Source organism: Histomonas meleagridis, assembly GCF_020186115.1.
Source record: "Histomonas meleagridis strain 2922-C6/04-10x chromosome Unknown contig_4, whole genome shotgun sequence".
NCBI lineage: Eukaryota > Parabasalia > Tritrichomonadida > Dientamoebidae > Histomonas > Histomonas meleagridis.
The window spans coordinates 716,592-730,410 of NW_027150883.1; the positions used below are offsets into that span (position 1 = coordinate 716,592).

The following is a 13,819-nucleotide window of genomic DNA, read 5'->3' on the forward strand; positions in this document are numbered from 1 at the left end:
TACATCATATCATTTCATATTATTAAGAAGTTTACCATTAGGTACATATCCAACAATGATCCAATTAATACAATCATTAAATAGTGATTATTTAAACACACGTCCGAATTTATTATCTGGATTAGCATTCTATATGGAATTCATAGCTCATAATCATATGAATGTCTTTAATGAAATATTTTCATTACAATTGGTGTTGTTCATTGCAAATAAAGTCGAATCTTTCGAACCTATAATTAGAACAATACCAAAACTTTTGCAACAAGAATTACCAATGGAATTCGTGGTGAACTTACTCGTTTGCGTATTAAAAAGATGTTTCAAAAATGAAAATAATACAAATATTAACTTGTCAGATGTAACAAGAAATATGTTATGTCAATGGTTACCAGAATTGTTAATCATTTTCGCAAAATTAATTCCTTTCGAAACATACGCACAAGTATTCGCTGAAGTTTTTAAGGAAAACCCAAACGTGGCGTTGCAATACGCAAAGGTTTTGGCTGAGAAAAACCAATGCGACCAACAAATTCAAGATGTAACAAAACAGTTTTTCGAAATCTTGAAAAATGAAGGAAGAAGAATGAATGGATGAGAATGTGTGATATAATAATGTGTAAAATGTAAAATGAAATAATAGAAAGTGTCAAAACTAATAATTTAAAAATAAAGATTCAAATATTTGGTTGTCTTTTGGTGATTGTGCATTTGGTTTTATTTCAGTATTTGGTATATAGCAATGTTTTGGTTGGTAATTTGAACATTTCTGAATCATTGTAGTTTTTGGTTTTATTTCAGTATTCGATATATAGCAATGCTTTGGTTGGTAGTTTTAACATTTCTGAATCATTGTAGTTTTTGGTTTTATTTCAGTATTCGATATATAGCAATGCTTTGGTTGGTAATTTGAACATTTCTGAATCATTGTAGTTTTTGGTTTTATTTCAGTATTCGATATATAGCAATGCTTTGGTTGGTAATTTGAACATTTCTGAATCATTGTAGTTTTTGGTTTTATTTCAGTATTCGATATATAGCAATGCTTTGGTTGGTAATTTGAACATTTCTGAATCATTGTAGTTTTTGGTTTTATTTCAGTATTCGATATATAGCAATGCTTTGGTTGGTAGTTTTAACATTTCTGAATCATTGTAGTTTTTGGTTTTATTTCAGTATTCGATATATAGCAATGCTTTGGTTGGTAATTTGAACATTTCTGAATCATTGTAGTTTTTGTATTATTCTTCTATACAATATCTACTTACAAATTTTTTATAGAAAGACATGGTGTTAAACAACCTTCAAATGTTCATCTCATGAGATAGACTTCAATAATTGGAATTATTTTTGGATTAATTGCTTTTGTTCTTATTGTTATTGCATTGGCTATTTTCATTAATCAATTTAATAAAAAAGAAATCTAATCCACTGAAAATAAAACATTCCACAAAAATTTATCATTAACAGATGAAAAACATACAGACATTGATGGAAATGGATTTAAAGTTATTACAAATTTTCTACAATTTCTTTATATACTTTCATCATAAAAAAATTGTTTTGTATGAAGTATATACGATTACGATTATAATCAATATCCCAGTTTTGTGAGATTTTGGATAATTATTATGATAAATTTTTTGAATTTTTATCAGTTTTGATTAAAATATTATTATGAAATATAAAACATTAATTATTATATAAAAATTTCTTTATTATCATTTTACATTTTGTTTTAGATGAAAAATATTTTTATTTACAATAAATTTTATTATATCAATTCTATCTTCTAAATCTGATATAAACTGTACGTTTTCCTTTGTTTCGAGTCTCTAATGAAAAGATATTTTCCATCATCCGAATCCTTCAATCTTCCAAATATTGTTGTCAACACTCCGTAAACATTTCCTTGTGTTAGTGATATTTCTTGTGAGAACTTATCTACTCCATGTTGTTCCACTCCAAGTAATATATGTGGCTCTTTTAAATTTGAAGTTTTCCTAATTGCATATCCGATCATACATTTTTCAGCACCGATTAAACGACTAAGTGTTACCCATCTAGCTACTTTAGCTGAGTTAGCGTTAACTTCATTGATAAAAATGGTTCCACGCCTATCTTCTAAGTTCATCCATGGGTCCTTTCGTATCGGCGTTGGTATATCATTGAAAACGCGGCAAACCGCCAATTTGAGGGGTTTGTTTGGTTTTGGCGCATCAAGAAGTGCATCGATTCGACTGCGGATGATGAACTCAATTCCGCCAATAACAATGCTACGGTAAAGCAGGGGAAGAGGAGACTCGTCACCAAGTTTAATTGGATCTTGGCCTTCAGTAGAAAGCTGAATAAATGACTCATTGACTTTGCATGTCTCATTGATATTCTCAATGAAATCGGATGTCATGCGATCTTTTTGAACTGACATTTGAGTGGTAATGGTCTCAAGTGTAGTCTCCACAATAGCTGGTGAGTTATTACTTGTGATTACATATATATCATTTCCTTTTTTCTTAAATTGAATATCAAGTGGAAAGACAGAGCGCTGACATACAGCTATAGAAGCAAGTGCTTTGGCAGTGGAGAAAACACGTAGTGATTGCTCAGATGGAGTGGAAGATATTTCTTTGATAATTGGATCTTCTTCAATTGGAACAAAATCTGGTACGCTAACTGATGGAAGTGGATACCTGATTGATCTACGTATGCCAATGAGTTTTTTATTGAAAAGAGCTGTTGTTCCAATAATTTTAATATCTTTGATTTGTGGAATTTCTTTTAGATTAGCTGTTTGAAGTTGAGTATCGTATGAGCCAATTGGTTTCCTGTTGATTGGAATTTCGTATGATTGTTTAAAATCATATGGTGAACAAGCAACTGTTTGAACCTTCTTTTTGACAATTTGACGAGTTGTATTTGGAGTTTCAACCACGTCTTCGATTTCTTTTAGAATTGGTAATTGAGCATTTGTTCTATTAATAGGACTTTGAGATGGTGGTACAGAATATGTGAGCTTACTAGTAACATCAGCAGGTAGATTTATTTTATAAAAATTAGGAGATGCATTGTCTTGTTTTGGAAGATATTCGAAGATTTTGGAAAGGTCAATTGGATGGGACATTTTTCGTATTCCACTTTTTCTGATATTGAGTTCAGAAAAATTTTAGAGAACACAACACGAAAAAACATGTTTTGAAAACAGATGGAATGCCAAACACAAACATAGAATAAGATCCATTTGTAACTGTGATTAAAAATGATAAATTGCTAAAAAAATCCACAAGTATACTTTTCCTCTTACACAAATTGCCAGGTAATATTTCCGCAAAATTTTGAATCCAAAAAGATTGCTTTACAGGGAAATGAATTTGATCAAATTTATTGTTGACCAATTTTTTGAAATCATTGAAATGAATAAATTTTTGAAACTAGGGTTTTAAATGCAAGGTTCAAAAACATGTGTTTTGCATAAGATTTTTTTTATTTTACTTTGTGCTTAATAACCTACAAATTTAACTTTATCTTTAAATTTGTTTTTAACGAAAAGATTTATTCATAAAAGTACATATTTCTCTGCAAAAGGAATCCAAATCTTCATAATCGAAAATTACTGTTTCAATAATAAACTTAGGTGGATTAAATCTTGTGTTTGGATATTTGATTGGTGTAGATCTAAACTGTGAACCATCTTCGCGAATTAGCTCAAAAATTAAATCATTATTTTGGCCAAGAGTAATCTTATATTGGTTTCTAGCCAAACAATTAACTTTAATTTCTGGATAATTCAATATCACACGTACCGTTGGATCCATTTTCTTAATTTGACTCCGAAGCAACTCGTTTGATCTTCTTAATGATTTTATTGAATCTTTAGCAGTTTCTATTTCTTGAATTAAAGTTTTTAATTGATCGTTTTGTTTCTTTAATTCATTGACAGCAATTTGATGAACCTTATAATGTTCTTCAATTTTATCTCTAAGATCTTTTGAATCAGTAATAACAGATTCAATTCTGAGGTTGTGGAGCTCTTTGTACCTTTTGTTTAGCGCGTGATATTTTTCTTCTAGTGCAGCTTCTTCGTTGAATTTAGACATTAGATTCCAAATTATAAACGTCTTCGATTCAAACATTTTTAGTAAGTTTGTTCGATTTAATGTCTTCTCAACTTCGCTTTGCTTGTGTTTGTGCGTCTAATGTCAATCGTTCAATGGCAGCACATCAATCTTTAATGAACAAAAAATTTAATGTGTCATCATATGGGACGAATACATTGATTTCCATTCCTGGTCCAACTGGTGCTAATAATTATGATTTTGGTACTACCTACGCAGAAATTGTTGCAAACCTGAAAGAACAAAATCATCCATATTATACAGAACGTGGTATCTTAGAAATGATGGAACGAGATGCAACAATCAAAGAAAAGCCTGAAAAATTTAGTAGTACATTCGACCCTAAATCAAGAAGATACTTTGATGTTATATTTACATACAGTCGAACTATCATGGATAAAGTGATTTCTGAATTCCATTCACATGGAAGTTCATCATTCGAACTATGCACAGTCATTAATATTGAAACTGTCGATGACCATCAAAATGCGCTTGTTGGTGCTCACCGTACGCTTGAAATTGCGAAGAAGCTCCATGCAAATAAAGATGATCTAATACAAGTTATCGATTCATTAATGGACAAATTTGTTAATGAAGATCAGCTTCCTTTATCTTATCACGTTGTAGCTTACTAATAAAGAATTTTTGTTTAAGTTCTTTTAATATTCATTAATATTCAAAAAAAGAAATATTAGAATTCTATTTATAAAATAAATTCTTTTCTTCGAATTATTTTTATTTACAATTAAAGATGCCTCCAAAGAAATCATCTCAAAATTATAAAGGCATTTCCATGCTTTATTTTCTTTTTCAGATTGTTTTAATTCTTCTTCTGTCACAAATTCTCATTAGTTTTTTTGTAACTCATGAAGGATTGCAAAAAGTCTTATTATTTTATCATATGAACTTAACTTTTGAACAGCTTCACCTATAAACTTTTAGCAATTTGGATTAATCCAAAGATGGCGTTTATCCTTTGTCCAAAAGTAGTTAGATTGTACTCATCCAAAAGTTGATCAATAGTAATTGGGAGTTTTACAGCGACTTATTGAGTCTCATCAAATCAAAAATTAATGTGCTCAAGACATAATATCACATAAGCTTTATCAAAGGGTGGTAAAAGCTTCCACAATTTTCCAAGAGGTCAATTTCTTAAACAATACTTTCATTTTAAGACTTTTACCTTGTAATGACTTCCACAGAGAAACTACCATGAGTAGAAGAAATTTCCTGTTGAATAAGTAGAATTCAAAAAATTAACAAATTACGGGAAATAATTTCCAAAATTATCTGAAGAACAACCAATGACTCGTGAACTCATTGTTAATGTACATGGTTTCTTTGTTGTGACATAAAAAATACGTATTAACCGAACAATCATTGAGAATTATTAATAATAATTTATTAAAAATCGTGAATCTTCTATCAAACGTACTCTAGAAGAAACTGGTGGCCCACGCGTTCATGATTATCTCCTTGGATTAGTAGCAGTTTCGGAATTATTGGTGAGTAAACACAAACTAAACATGTTTTATATCACATGTCATATGGGGTATTCAAATGCTCAGTTGCGGTTGGGAACAACAAGATTGAATGAAATCCTCTCAACGCTGTATTTATTATTTTTATTTTCTTTCCAATTCTCTTATTTCAGAAGATTAGAGACATACAAGTTGTATGATACAACTTGTTCTTTCCCGCCTATGAGTTATAAGTAAGGATGGTATCGATAAATTTCGATAAAACCGTTTATTTATCAGGATAAATCGGATTTCATCCAACTGGTGTTAATACATATTATGAGCCATCTGATTTTACAGAAGAAGAAGCCAAAGGTATTGATTCTGTTCTCACGTCAAACAAGATCAAACTCGAAACCACAAAAATTATACGTCATGTTGATCGTTATGAAGTTCAACTTCCATCAATTGAAATTGATACCACAGGTAAACAAATTGGCGAATACAAAGGAAAACCAATTTATATAACCAAAGGCCGCTATTCGTCCATACTGAAATGTGTTGTCTATTGGCTTAATGAATCATTAAAACATTGCAGTAACAACGAAGAAAAACTAATGCTTGAATCACTGATTCTTCACTACCAAAAGGGTGATTGCGATTATCATGTTCGTTATAGCGAACATTGGGTTCGTGATCTTAATCCTAATGTTGAAACGTATTCCGGCTTTATCGAATCATATCGCGATCCCGATGGTGTCCGAGCTGAATTTGAAAGTTTTGTTGCATGTGTTGATAAAGAAGAGAGTTCGATACTTCATGAATTTGTTAATAGTTCTGCACTTGTATTACCATTATTACCATATCCCAAAGAATATGAACGAAAGACATTTAATCCTCCATCATACAATGCCATTAACATCTTAACATTTGTCTGTAGTGGATATCCAATTGAAATTAACATTCCGAATTATGATGAAATTCGATTAAATGTCGGATTTAAGAATGTTTCATTAACTAATGTAATGACTGCATCATTACGCCAAGTTACATCATTTCCATTTTTATATGAAGATGACGCGAAACTTTTATGTGACTTCTTTGATGAAATGGATAACTTTGCAACGGCAGCACATGAATTATATGGCCATGGCTCTGGCACATTATTTAAAGAAGAAGATGTCAAAGGCAAAAACATTCCTGATATGTTTAATGAAGGCAAATTCATTGACACATATTACGAAGAAAATCAAACAGCAGAACAAACGTTTGGTTCTATTTATTCATCATTCGAAGAATGTCGCGCAGAAACAACATCTGTTTCCTTAGCGTTTTTCCCTGAGATATTAAACATCTTCAAGATTAACCCCGAAAATGAATATCGCAAAAACTTCGAATATACTTCTGTTCTATCAATGTTACATGCTGGCGCGAAAACTTTAATATGTTATAGCCCCGAATCAAAACAATGGAAACAAGCGCATGCACGAGCGCGCTTTGCGATATTAAAGGCAGCAATCAAATGGAGTAATGGCGCTGTTGTAATCGAAGAAGTGAATGACGAAAAATGTAAATATAAAATTAAAATCGATAAGTCGAGACTCAACTTGGTAAAAGACGCAATGGAAATATTACTGAAACATTTGAACTACTATCGAACTACAAACAAGGCGGAGTTGGGCTGTAAGTTCTTCGAAGAGTTGACTGAAGTGGACGAATTCTGGCTGAAGGTGAGAGAGGTGGCACAAAGCAGAAGCAAAACAGACCGGTCTATGTGGGCGTGAGAGTGGTGAAGAATGGAAACGAATATAACATAGAGCAACCATGCGAAAATGCACCAAATGTCGTGGACGCATTAATTACATCGGTTGAAAACCTCAGTCTTTCATTGGTTAATGAGTAAATTCGAACTTTGATAAAATTTTTAAAAATTCACTAAATAAATAAAAGTTATCAACAGAAAATGTATACCAAAAAATTCGTTTCGGAATCTGTTGGATGATAGTGGAGAGAAAATCCGTTCCAATCATTTATTTTCTTGAAGATTCGTATTTAAGTATTAAAAGTCAAATTCATTGTTTGGATTGATATTTGAACTAAGAAATACATTGTTTTTGTGACTTGATATTTTCTTTTAACTAAACTTGGTAGTATTTCTAGAAATATTTCATTCTCTTTAATAATTAATAAAATGATTAACATTATAAATGAACAAGATTTATATGGATGCATTCTTCAATATTTTATATGAGATTTCGCAATTTTACTTATCGTGTTTCTCAATGCTAAGTATTGAATCAGACATAACATTTATTGCGTCATATCTTTTTCTTTCCTTTTTCTTGCTACCACGAAAGCAATTACAGAAACGATTATTATAACACCGAAATAACATGTTATACGAATTGAATTTTTTTCTTTTTCGACATTAAATAAATTTATTCAATAAGTTTTTAGAATGATGCCAATTATTTACCAAAATGGAAAGAATTCCATTTGATCATTTGCTTTATCTGTTATCTCATCTTGGATTCCTTCTTTTTTACGAAACATTTCAATTATTTCAGTATAATCATTTTCTTTTGCATACATGTATGCTGTCCAAAATACTTTATATAATTTTCAAATATGATATTTAAATCCAAAAAAATTTGAACGAACATTAAGCTTTATATGCAAACATCTTTAGCATTAATATCAATTCCTTCTTGTTCAAGTAATATCTTTACTATTTCTATGTGTCCATTTTCAGATGCACATATAAGTGCTGTTTTAAATATATATAATAATTTCCAAATATTTTTTTGATATATAAAATTATTAAAACAAATATTAAAATAAATATATAACCATTTTTGGTATTTATATCAACACATTTTTGTGTAAGAAGTAATTTAACTATTTCTGTATGTCCACTTTGAGATGCTAATATAAGAGGTGTCTTAAATATCAAAAATAATTTCCATAAAAAAATTTAAAACATCAAATTATTTGTGGAAATGTTTTATAAAATTAATAAATACTTTTAGTATTAATATCAATTCCACCTTGTTTAAATAATATTTTGATTATTTTCTTGAAACCATTATAAGTTGCATACATAAATGCGTTCCAAAGTAATTTGAATTAGTTCCAAATATTATTTTAAATTATCAAATAAATGAAATGTTTATTTTCTATATTGAATAAATATTTTTAATATTGATATCAATTCCTTTTTGCTCGAGTAGTAATTTAACTATTTCTGTATGACCATTTAAAGATGCTAAAATAAGTGCTGTATTAAATATTTTAAATAATTTCCAAATATTATTTTGAAATATAAAATTATTAAAATAAATTTGAAATAAAACAAATAAATATTTTTAGCATTAACGTCAATTCCTTCTTGTTCAAGAAGTAATTTAACTATTTCTGTATGACCATTCCAAGATGCTCTAATAAGTGCTGTTTTAAATATTTCAAATAATTTCCAAATATTATTTTGAAATATCATCTTATTAAAATAAATATGAAATAAAACAAATAAATATCTTTAGCATTAATATCAATTCCTTCTTGTTCGAGAAGTAATTTAACTATTTCTATCTGTTCATTTTCAGATGCATAAATAAGTGCTGAATAAAATAATTCAAATAATTTCCTAATATTATTTTGAAATATTAAATTATAATAATAAATATTATCTTTTGCATTAATATCAATTCCTTCTTGTTTAAGAAATAATTTAACTATTTCTGCATATCCTATATTTGATGCTAATATAAGTGATGTTTTAAATATTTCAAATAATTTCCAAATATTATTTTGAAATATTAAAGTATTAAAATAAATATTAAATAAAACAAATAAATATCTTTAGCATTAATATCAATTCCTTCTCGTTCGAGAAGTAATTTAACTATTTCTATCTGTTCATTTAAAAATGCATAAATAAGCGCTGTATAAAATAATTCAAATAATTTCCAAATATTATTTTGAAATATCAAATTATTAAAATAAATTTTAAATAAAACAAATAAATATCTTTAGCATTAATATCGATTCTTTCTTGTTCAAGAAGTAATTTAACGATTTCTATATGACCACATTGAGATGCTTTAATAAGTGCTGTTCCAAATAATTTAAATAATTTTCAAATATTATTTTGAAATATAAAATTATTAAAATAAATATCAAATAAAACAAATAAATATCTTTAGCATTAATATCAATTCCTTCTTGTTCAAGAAGTAATATAACTATTTCTATATAACCATAATAAGATGCTTCTATAAGTGCTGTATAAAATAATTTCAATAATTTCCTAATGTTATTTTTGAAATATAAAATTATAATAATAAATATTATCTTTAGCATTAATATCGATTCTTTCTTGTTCAAGAAGTAATTTAACGATTTCTATATGACCATTTGAAGATGCTAAAATAAGTACTGTTTTAAATATTTTAAATAATTTCCAAATATTATTTTGAAATATAAAATTATTAAAATAAAAATTATCTTTAGCATTAATATCAATTCCTTCTTGTTCAAGAAGTAATTTAACTATTTCTGTATGACCATTCCAAGATGCTCTAATAAGTGCTGTTTTAAATATTTCAAATAATTTCCAAATATTATTTTGAAATATCATCTTATTAAAATAAATATTAGATAAAACAAATAAATATCTTTAGCATTAATATCAATTCCTTCTTGTTCAAGAAGTAATTTAACTATTTCTATATGACCATTTGAAGATGCTAAAATAAGTACTGTTTTAAATATTTTAAATAATTTCCAAATATTATTTTGAAATATAAAATTATTAAAATAAAAATTATCTTTAGCATTAATATCGATTCTTTCTTGTTCAAGAAGTAATTTAACGATTTCTATATGACCACATTGAGATGCTTTAATAAGTGCTGTTCCAAATAATTTAAATAATTTTCAAATATTATTTTGAAATATAAAATTATTAAAATAAATATCAAATAAAACAAATAAATATCTTTAGCATTAATATCAATTCCTTCTTGTTCAAGAAGTAATATAACTATTTCTATATAACCATAATAAGATGCTTCTATAAGTGCTGTATAAAATAATTTCAATAATTTCCTAATGTTATTTTGAAATATAAAATTATAATAATAAATATTATCTTTAGCATTAATATCGATTCTTTCTTGTTCAAGAAGTAATTTAACGATTTCTATATGACCATTTGAAGATGCTAAAATAAGTACTGTTTTAAATATTTTAAATAATTTCCAAATATTATTTTTGAAATATAAAATTATTAAAATAAAAATTATCTTTAGCATTAATATCAATTCCTTCTTGTTCAAGAAGTAATTTAACTATTTCTGTATGACCATTCCAAGATGCTCTAATAAGTGCTGTTTTAAATATTTCAAATAATTTCCAAATATTATTTTGAAATATCATCTTATTAAAATAAATATTAGATAAAACAAATAAATATCTTTAGCATTAATATCAATTCCTTCTTGTTCAAGAAGTAATTTAACGATTTCTATATGACCATTTGAAGATGCTAAAATAAGTACTGTTTTAAATATTTTAAATAATTTCCAAATATTATTTTGAAATATAAAATTATTAAAATAAAAATTATCTTTAGCATTAATATCAATTCCTTCTTGTTCAAGAAGTAATTTAACTATTTCTGTATGACCATTCCAAGATGCTCTAATAAGTGCTGTTTTAAATATTTCAAATAATTTCCAAATATTATTTTGAAATATCATCTTATTAAAATAAATTTCAAATAAAACAAATAAATATCTTTAGCATTAATATCAATTCCTTCTTGTATTAAAATATATTTAACAAGTTCAATATTTCCTGACTCTGATGAATATATTAATATATTTTTCGGAATTTGATTACTTTCAAGAAAATGTTTAATGAGAAATATGTTTCCAATTATTGCTGCTTCATTAATAATGTTTTCGCTAATTGGCATCAATTCTTTGTGTAAAAATATAAAAATTTCATAATTATGAGATGAAATACACTTCTTTCCTAAATCTTCTAATTTTTTAATATGACATATTTTATTTTCATATATATATTTAAAGATATCATTTCGATGGAACATAATTGCTGTTTCATATGCACCTTCAAATGATGAATGATTTTGTTCACATAAATGAATGATTTCTTCATTTCCACCTGCAACTGCATATTTACCTGTATTTTCTACATTTGTATTGTTCATAAGTAAATATTTAAAACATTTTACTGATGAAAAAAATGCTGCATAATCAATTAATGTAACATATTTTTGATTAATAAATGAACATCTTTCATATAATGATGGTTCAATTTCTTGATTAAAATCAAAATTATTTTGTGATGATATTTCTTGAAGTTTTTCGATTTCATCTTTTCGAATTATTTTTGTAATTTCATTCGGATTATGTCCTTCTTTAATTAATTGTTTATGAAGTTCCCAATCATTCTTTGATAGTTCTTCAATGTTTACCATTTTTCGTTTCAAATATTCATTTTCTTCTAGAAATTTTTTGGACATGTAATGAATAAAATATGGCTCTTCTCTTACCTGTTCAACTATGCTTGATTCGCATAAATTTTCTTGAATCATTCTCTCAAGAAAATAATTTGATTCTTGAGAATGTATATTTAAAATCATTTTTAAAAAAACTTTATGTATTTTACTTTGAATTTGTTTGTTATCTTCAATTTTTTGTGTTTCTTTAATGAAACTCACATAGACTCCTAAATCGTTCATTCTTGCTATGAATGATGAATAAATTATTTGACTAATAAGTAAGTTAAATGAATACTGGTAATTATTATCAAATACACCAAATATTGAAAGAGCTGATTGAAGAACATTTTCTTTATTTAATGAAAATATTATTTCTTGAATAAACTGAATTGTTTCCCAATTGTTCATTTTGGTTTTATCACTTTGTTTCATCATTTATGAAAAAATGGTCGGGTTTTAAACGGTCAAAAACATGTACGTTAAGTGAATAATTTTTTTTGTGTACTCAGTCGATATTATCGGTGCTCTTGGGTGACGGTGAAGGCGTTTTTTCCCATGTATTTCCCAAGGAATATTCTTGATTCCGACCATTCTCTAACAGTAGATGGTGTCAACACAATAATAAACATTTATGCTAGCAATGAAAGCATGGAACCGGTGCAGTTTATTCACTTTTTAATAAGGAGAAATGATGGGTTTATTGTTATGCATTCAATTAATGACATAAATCTTTCGAAATTGCTGAACAATGGTGCGCAGAAATAGACAGTACATTAGGTCAGATGAAAAAACCTATTGTTGTTTGTGGAAATAAATGTGATCTCAATGATGATCGTGTTGTCAGTCAATCCGAAGGAGAAGAACTTGCAACAAAATATGGTGCAAAATTCTTTGAAACCTCATTAAAGAATAATATTAACATCACTGAAACATTTTCCGAACTTATCCGGATGATGAGAAGTATGAAAATCTCAAATGAAAAAAACAAAAAGAACAAAACAATAAAAAGAAAGACAGCTCACATAAAGAAGTAGGTACAATATGTTAGTTTTTTCTAGCCAATAAACTGTTAACTTGTAAATGTTAATTTATGCACACGGTGAAGCCTATTTAAAATTGACAATTTAAAATTCAACAAGAATCTCTCTTGTTGTACAACAGTACTTAAAGTTGTTTTTAAGAATTTAAAGATGAAGCATTTTGCTGTCTTCTTTCAAAACTCCTCAAGAAACAATGTAGCCAAAACATTGAATATTCAATAAGTCAAGTGTTAATGATATGGAGGAAAGAAAGCAATGGCAAAATTAATCGGAAAATACTATCCAGATTTATATATTGAACCACCGTTTTATTGTGACTATGGTATAAATATCAAGCCCAAAGGTAATGTTTACTTTAACTATAACTGTATCCTTCTTGATGTATGTCCAATTACAATTGGTAATAATACAATGTTTGCACGCAATGTTGAAGTTTACACTGCAACTCGCCCATCTGATGCCAAAACAAGAAATTCCCGGAGAGAATATGCTAAGCCTATCGCAATCAGTGAGAATTGTTGGATTGGAGGAAGTGCCACAATATGTCCTGGAGTAACAATTGGTGATAACATCGTCGTTGCGGATGGAGCTGTTGTCGTTAAAGATGTTCCGCCAAACTGCAGAGTAGCTGGAGTTCCTGCTAAAATCATAAAAAGATTACTGCTTCTTGAGGCAGACAAATAA

The 13,819-nt window shown here is 27.7% G+C and overlaps 4 protein-coding genes across 4 annotated transcripts; 3 read left to right on the forward strand and 1 right to left on the reverse strand.

Moving 5' to 3' along the window:
• Positions 1 to 1,789: 1,789 nt before the first annotated feature.
• Positions 1,790 to 3,118, reverse strand: GO595_005972 (eukaryotic translation initiation factor 3 subunit D; the record flags this gene model as incomplete). Its single annotated transcript, XM_067919272.1, has 1 exon — positions 1,790 to 3,118. The coding sequence occupies one exon, from the start codon at positions 3,116 to 3,118 to the stop codon at positions 1,790 to 1,792; it is 1,329 nt and encodes a 442-aa protein (XP_067774008.1).
• A 1,107-nt stretch (positions 3,119 to 4,225) lies between these two features.
• GO595_005973 (RNA polymerase II subunit A C-terminal domain phosphatase SSU72) lies at positions 4,226 to 4,744 on the forward strand (the record flags this gene model as incomplete). Its single annotated transcript, XM_067919274.1, has 1 exon — positions 4,226 to 4,744. The coding sequence occupies one exon, from the start codon at positions 4,226 to 4,228 to the stop codon at positions 4,742 to 4,744; it is 519 nt and encodes a 172-aa protein (XP_067774009.1).
• A 1,442-nt stretch (positions 4,745 to 6,186) lies between these two features.
• On the forward strand, positions 6,187 to 7,353 carry GO595_005974 (Dipeptidyl-peptidase III; the record flags this gene model as incomplete). The annotated part of the gene is made up of 1 exon (XM_067919275.1): positions 6,187 to 7,353. One exon carries the CDS (start codon positions 6,187 to 6,189, stop codon positions 7,351 to 7,353), a length of 1,167 nt encoding a protein of 388 aa, XP_067774010.1.
• Positions 7,354 to 13,390: 6,037 nt separating this feature from the next.
• Positions 13,391 to 13,819, forward strand: GO595_005975 (maltose O-acetyltransferase; the record flags this gene model as incomplete). Its single annotated transcript, XM_067919276.1, has 1 exon — positions 13,391 to 13,819. One exon carries the CDS (start codon positions 13,391 to 13,393, stop codon positions 13,817 to 13,819), a length of 429 nt encoding a protein of 142 aa, XP_067774011.1.